At 32.8% G+C, this 7730-nt stretch overlaps 1 protein-coding gene across 1 annotated transcript; it reads right to left on the bottom strand.

The window, feature by feature from the left end:
• Positions 1–733: 733 nt before the first annotated feature.
• Positions 734–4690, bottom strand: LOC150034689 (glucan endo-1,3-beta-glucosidase 1-like). Its single transcript, XM_090316647.1, has 4 exons — positions 4398–4690; positions 3015–4319; positions 1885–1912; positions 734–957 (listed from the first exon to the last, which is right to left on the bottom strand). Exons 1-4 carry the CDS (start codon positions 4459–4461, stop codon positions 783–785), a joined length of 1572 nt encoding a protein of 523 aa, XP_090172773.1. The 5' UTR covers positions 4462–4690; the 3' UTR covers positions 734–782.
• Positions 4691–7730: the final 3040 nt, after the last annotated feature.

Below are 7730 nucleotides of genomic sequence, written 5' to 3'. Positions count from 1 at the left end.
GAGTTAAGAATTTACTAATATAGGTTTTTAACTATGATGTATTAATTGAAAATTAGAATTTAACAAAGTTAACTAATTAAGTAATTTACTTTCAAATCCTATAAAATCTTGCAAAATTCAAATATTTTAGTTAAGAATTTTTTTTTAAGTAAAATAGAATTTAAAATCATTCTACTTCCTACGGTACCGAACAATGGAATTCATTATGAATTGAAAATTTTCAAAATCATGAGGTTCCAAAAAAAAGGCTTACGTTTAACTAATTTTAATAAAAAATAAGATTGAAGGAGTAAAGTATAGGAACTAATTAGTCTGTATGAGGATGTGATGTAATTCTGACCTGGTTTTGAATGTAATAGTACCATTTTAAAAGAATGAAATCAAATCAAAAGTACATAAACCAAACAAAAGATTCAAAGCTAAACAATTGTTATCTCTCTCTTAACCTTCAAACAAAGAAAGTAGCTAATTTTAGGTCATATTCAACAAAAACACTTTAGTAATTAGAGTAAAGAAGGGAAAGAAAGTAGCTTATGAAAATTTCAACTTCCCATTTTTATGTTGACAATTTGAATAAACAAAATCCTGAATCTACCAAAAGGAAAGAAAGAGGCCTTTCCAAGAATCTCCCAAAATGAATTTCAACTCTACCCCTTCATAAAAATATTACATTTCAAAAATAAATATATAAATATATAATATATAAAGCCCTTTTTTTTTTTTTTTTTTATAATAATAATAATTATTATTTTCTACATCAGCCTCCCCCCACCATGGAGCCATCAAAGGAATGAGAAGAGAAAGAATGAGAAAACTGCAAGCAAAAAAGTATGGGGTCCTTTCTCCAATATTCCACTCATTCCACTCATCAATTTCAATCTCTGAGCTGCCACTCCACTGGCTTGAGGGATTTGTGTTGAGTTCACTCTCTCTTTAGTATTATTTTTAACTTTCTTACTGCAAAAACAAACCCATAATACTTGCATGAAACCCACAACCAAAACAAGCAACCAGTTTTTTTTTTTTTTTTTAATTAATTTTTTTTGACCTGTTTGGTAATCATTTGAAGCTCATTTGATAACCATTCGATTTTTAGTTTGTTATTTAAAAAATTAAACCTATAAATACTTCTTCCACATCTAAATTTATTCCTTTGTTATCCATTTTTTTACCAATGATTTAAAAACTAAGTCAAATTTTGAAAATTAAAAATAATAGTTTTTAAAAATTTGTTTTTATGTAAAATTTGGCTAGGAATTCATCTATTGTATTTAAGAAAAATACAAATTATTGTAAAAAAATGGAAAGATAATAGTCTTAAATTTAAAAAAAAACGAAATGATTACCAAACAAGACCTTGATTTTTAGTTTGTTGTTTTTGAAAACTAAGCCTATAAAGACTCTATCTACCTCTAAATTTCTTGATTTGTTATCTACTACTTCCAAATGTTTTCAACAAACCAAGTCAAAATTTTGAAAACTAAGATCCTGTTTGGTAATCATTTGGTTTTTTGTTTTTGTTTTTGAAAATTAAACCTACTTAATCCACATTTCTAACAATAATTTGCATCTTTCTAACTATAATGGTTAAATTCTTAAGATAAATTCCAAAAACACAAACAACTTTTTTGGAAGCTAATTTTTCTAATACTCAAAATTTGGTTTGGTTTTTTGAACCGTTGGTAAAAAGTAGATAACAAAAAATGAAATTTGGAGGTGAAAGTCATCCAATAGGCTTAATTTTTTTTTAAAAAAAACAAAATGATTACCAAACGGACCTAAACAAATAGTTTTTAAAAATTTGACTTTTGTACTTAAAAGAAAGATGCAAATGATCTTGAGAATTGATAAAAAAAGACAGAGCTTTGGTCTATCTATTATTACCTTCCAGGAAATATACAGCTCCCATGACCTGCAAAAACAAACACATTTCCCACAAGTTAGTGAAGCATTCACAAATCACAGGGCACACCATAAAGTAACAGTACCACAAACTGAATATGGGGAGCCCATGTTGCCCCAAAAATCTAAGGCAATTACCTACAAATCTAGGGCCTGGATTGGGAATCTTTCATAATGATGCTGGGGGCAAGAACCACTATGCAATGGAAAAATACAAACCACCCACCCCCACAAGCAAAAGATCCACAAATAAACAAAAAGAGGGAGAAGGACTGCATCATAAAAGTGAATCATACCTCACATTTCTAGAATATAGTATAATGTCTATCCACTTTATATCCTGTGTGATTTTGATTTTGATTTTACCAAAGAAGACCATGATTTGTTGCCTTTTACTTGTATGTTACCAAGATTTCAAGATCTCTTCCCTGTCTGATATAGCTTGTATGCTACCAAGATTTCAAGATCTCTTCCCTTTCTGATAGATATGGAGAGGAAATTACATAATTGTGTTGTACTAATGAGTTGAATATGAAATGTCACATTCCACTCTCTTCAGATTACCTGGCAAGACTTAAGACGAGCTATGACGACAGTAAGGTCTTGTGCCAACGGTTTCACATCCCGTCTTAGATTATCTTATTGAACTTTGGGCAATATCAAATAACACATCCCACCCCGCCTAGATCACCTAACCAGACTTCAAACGAACTGTGACAATAATAGTGTCTTGTGCTAATGTTAAAGTGTCACACTCTATCTCAGATTATCTTATTGAACTTAGGGCAATATCAAATGTCACACCCCACCCCGCCCAGATTACCTAGCAAGACTTTCAGCAGTGACGACAGTAGAGCCTTGTGCTAATGGTCTCATGGTTAAAAAATGCCACATTCCGTCTAAGGTTACCTTCCTAAACTTAGGGTGCGCTGTAACGACAATAGGACTAGATTCAGTGAGATAATCTGGGACTAGTAGGGTAATTTGAGGCAGGTGTGACACAAATTTACTTAAAAAAAGGCACACATCCCAGAGTAAATTAAGCGAAACAATAGCGACCCAGAAACCAATCTTCATTGAAATTTAAGATAAAGAGATGAAGAAAAACTTACTTGGGTCAGTGGTGGTGATCATAGCCAGACCCTTGAAATCACAAGATCCAGCAGTTTTCCCTTCTTTCTGGTAATAGCTATCAAATGCATAAGAAGCATGATTTTTCACATTATTAGGCTGATAACAAACCTCACCAGGCAGAATCTCTGTACAATTAGCTTTTCCAGGTCCACAAGCCCAATCTAAAGCCGTTTGCAATGTCTTTGCATCAAACTCATCCATGGCAATACAATAAGTCTGATTCGTCGTATCATTAGCCAAAAACGTCCCACTTCCTGATACATGAAGCAAATAAACCGGCGTGGAGTTGCCGTAAAACAGCCCCCAATTCGCCTCCGACAACGGCGGAGACCGTAAATCCTCATTGAACAGCTCATAGATATACACACTTGAAGTGATTTCAGGGTGAAATGGGGTTCCACTCCGGTCAAGAATATGCTTTATTAGATTCGAATTGAAATTGTCGGCGTTGTTGATTGTGGCGTACGGCTCTTTCGAATCGCCCTTCGAAGGCCACCCACTTTCAGTAACGAGAACCATAACGTCTGTGATATTGAGATTCTTCATCGAGAAATAAGCAGAGTCAATCATGGCGTCGAGGACATTGGTGTAATGAAGCAGAGTATTGGGATCGACCATTTCTTTAGATGGAACCAAGGGCTTGAATAACGCATTATCAAGAGGAACAACTCCTTTGTTTTGCATAAAAACATAATAAGGGTAAAAATTCATCATCAATGGCGACCCAGTTCTCGAAAGGAACTGAAGCAGGGGAAGTATGAACTGAACCAGGCTTTGGTTGAAGAAAGCCTGCGATGGCGGAAATGGGTCGAGAATAATCGAAGCCGCGTGTGGAGTGGAAACGGTGATTTGGGTATGAAGATTTGCAGCAACTAGGGCATTGTAAAGGGATTCAATAGCAGGAAGTAACAAAGGGGAAGCAGAGGGGATAGTGGTTAAAACCTCATCGCCGACGGAAATGCCGGAAATTAGTGTCTGAGGGTAGTACGCCACCACATTCCGGTCGATCCATGCGGCGGCGGTGGTATTCGAAAACCCAATTGCAAGAAGTTGGTTGTTGGGTACACTGATTATGACTCGAATTTTCGACCCGCTTAGGGCTTTGAGAATATCAGGGTTCGTATCGTAAAGCCTAATGTGAGTAATTTTCTGAAAATGCAAGAAAGAAACCAAGTCTGAAGGCGATAATAGATTCGACACGTCACTCCCAATATTAACCCCAATAAATGGCTGCTTATCGTCTTTCTGCACCTTCTCCCCCTTAATCAATGGCGGAAATTTACCTGCAAAAACCCCAAAAGAGAGAAAGATGAGAACAAGAAGACAAACTTTTACAACTTAGAAGATTTTCATGTCCGTACCTTCCGAAACAGTGAGAAACACAAAAAGGAAGAGAAAGAACAGAGAAAACTTAGAATCTGCCATTGAAATGAGGATGAAGATGAAGGTTGAACTCAGTTACTACGTCATTCTGGGCCTCTGTTTCAGCTACAAATCCTTGCATTATCTAGTGTTTATCAATTCTTTCCCCTGTACTCATTATGTCGGTTTCCTCTTCTGGGTCTGAGTAGTTGACCAAAAACAATCAACAAATTGCAAAGCCAAAGAGAAGACTCCATGGAATGGAATGGAATGGAATTGAATTGACGTTGATTTTGATTAAATGGGGGCTTACTACAGAAATTACAAAGAAACATGTTAATTTACAAAAACACCCTCGTGGGCCAATGTCCTTTTTGGTGGACTTAATGGTTAAGTTTTAGGGTATTCTTGCGCTGGCTTTGTTGATTCCTTTCCTGTGTCGCACGATGGTTGGGCAAAAAAGGGTTAAAGGAAAAAGGGAGGACTCTTTCGGAAGTTTAAACTGTGTGTTGGGGACAGTATTGTAAATTCACAAGGGATTCGAAAAAAGTGTCCGTTCTAGACATTGTTAGATTGCTGTTGAGGAAAAACAGGCTGTCTCTTACACCAAACAAAGAGACGTTACACTTAACACTTCCCAACTCCTGCTATGTTTTGTTTTTATTTATGGCGCGTGATTTTTAAACATGTCTTTTACCTAATTCACTGGGCTTAATTAACTCCAAAATTTAATACTTCCCAAAAGTAAAAATAAAGAAAATATACTTTTTTGTTAGGAAAATAAATTATTTTAGCATTATGCTACTGTCCCACACTCTATTTCATAATTTTCCGTGTCATTAGTTGATATATTATTCAATAATTATAGGATAAGAAATATAACTTTTAAAAAAAAGACCATGTCAATTATCGTAGAACTTACCTCATTTTGACCCATTTTTTCGTAGGTTCTATTTAATTTTTAACTGCTACTATTGGACAAATAATGAACGAAGGTAAATTTTCATACCACCAATATCATAGTACTAGAAAAATTTCTAACATGTAAGCTTCAACATGTTACACTTTTACCTTTGAATTTTGAGTCTAATTTTTGTTTAGTCCTAAGTTTGAAAATAACATTTTACTTTTAAGTTTTGAGTTTTGTTTTAATTTGGTTATTAAAACTACCTTGATTTTTCATTAAATATTAAATTTCAATCTTTTCAATTCTTAGTATTAATGTCCATCAAATTAAGGAAAATTTTCTCAAATAGAAAAAATGTCAAACTATTTACAAAAATAGAAAAAAAACACCGATAGATACATCAGTGATAAACTTCTATCCATTTACATCACCGATACACTTCTATCCGTATCTATAAAAAAAATATTAAAATATTGATATTTTGTGTACATAATTTTTTTTATTTTTCTATTTTTGAAAATCTTCCTTCAATTAATTTAAAAGAACTAAACTGATTAATTAAAAATTTATAAATATTTTAAATTAATTTCAAATAACATAAAATAAACTTTAGTAAGAACTCAAGGGAAAAAGCGTAAAATACTTGTCCAAAACACTAGTGTCAAAATCCTTTTAAAACTTAGGATGAAATGGAAATTAAAATACAAATTTAGGGATAAAAGTGTAATTGAAACAAAAATCAAGGAACCAAAGCAAAATAATAATAATAATAAAATTAAGTTTGTTTAGAATGTACTGTTTATAGTAAAAAAAAATTAAAAATGGTTATAATAATGGGATGGGAAGGTAATATGTCATTGTTCATTCAAATATGATAAGAAAGGCAAGGTTTTTGGCCTAAGAAAGCCAAAGGTTTGTATACTAAAAAAGGACAGACATGAACACCCAACTATGTACCTTCTACAAAACAGAGAGTCACGAGCGCTTGAAATAGAATCACGTGACTCTCTGCTCTTAGACCATGAACAAAACACAGAGAAAATAGCAGAAAGAAGACAAAGGAGAGGACATGACATAGAAAAAGTCGAGGAAAATAGTAATTAATAATATATAAGCCATGAAAATCAAAGGTTGGGTTTGAAGATGAAGTTTCTTCAACAAGTGGAGTGGCAGAAAAAAAAGGCATTGGATCCCTTTTGCTAAAAAGGCATAGCATCTTGAACTATAAACTCAATTCTTTATTTTCAATGACAGTAAGCAGGCTTTGTGTTTGGTGGTCGTCAGTCATTATAAACCAAAAAAGGCCGCTTAAATATAGTATTGTATTGGTCAAATAATTAGGCAAAAAGAGGTGGGAATTATACAAACATTTCTCTTCTTCTTCTACTTCAAATAAATAAACGTAAGGTTTCGAGTAAATATTGTGGTTCACCCACCTGACCATGCCTTTTCTTCTTTCCTTTTATCAAGCATAGGACACAGACAATTTTAAGCTAGAAAAATCTCTTCAAATGTAAGAATTAGAAAACTTCCTATCGACGTCAAAATCTCTACTATAATCAATAATGGGTTATAACGAGTTCTCTCTACTCACAATTATAGGCATACAAAATAGATATCTCAAGATTTACAAATCTCGACAACAAGCGGCAACATTAATAGAGAAGAATAAATTTAAAAAGGTTTTACTTGAGGAGAACCAATTATCCACTATAATCTAATTGTGGTAGCTCAAAAAGAGACCTCTATTGTCTAGATTGAAGACCTTCGTATCAAAAAACACGTTATCAAAATTTTAGTTCCATTGTACAACAAATCAACTTCCAAAGAAGGGTTGAAACATGTAACTATATGAAGTGTATTTTTCTTTCTACTTTTCCTCACTCTCGGCAAAACTCTTGATTTGCATAATAATAATAACTAGTTGCTGCTAAGATTTTAATAAGAGATTTTTACATAAATAATCATCTTTGGATCTTATTTTTCAAAAATGTCTTTTCTTTTGTATTTTTTCAATGAAGGCTATTTGTACTTTTTTTTGGACAAATTTACCATTTTTTTAAAAAAATTTTGTTCATAATTGTTTTGTGTATAATTGTGAAATACGGATCTCCATTTTCCTATTTAAGTAAGTGATTAAGAGGTTAATTAGGAGAAAGTTAAATCCTATATTATATAAATAATCTAATAATTTTACAATTGTCATAATAACTGTAATAATTGTCACCTTCTGTGGATCAACAATTAGTAAGAGTGAATGTAAACTATAATGGTTAGGTATTATAGTTACGATAACCATATTTGATCCTAGAGTACGAGTAGAGAGGACCCTAAAAGGATAAAAAGAAGAGAAAACTTTGAAGACTTAAATCCTGAATAGTGAAGAAAGGATTGAAGAACTGAGGAAAATATAGAAAAATTATTT

This window comes from Benincasa hispida, chromosome 8, assembly GCF_027475165.1.
Source record: "Benincasa hispida cultivar pf3 chromosome 8, pf3_genome.v1.1, whole genome shotgun sequence".
NCBI lineage: Eukaryota > Viridiplantae > Streptophyta > Magnoliopsida > Cucurbitales > Cucurbitaceae > Benincasa > Benincasa hispida.
The sequence above is the reverse complement of the archived record's forward strand: the minus strand, read 5'-3'. Positions and strand labels throughout refer to the sequence as shown.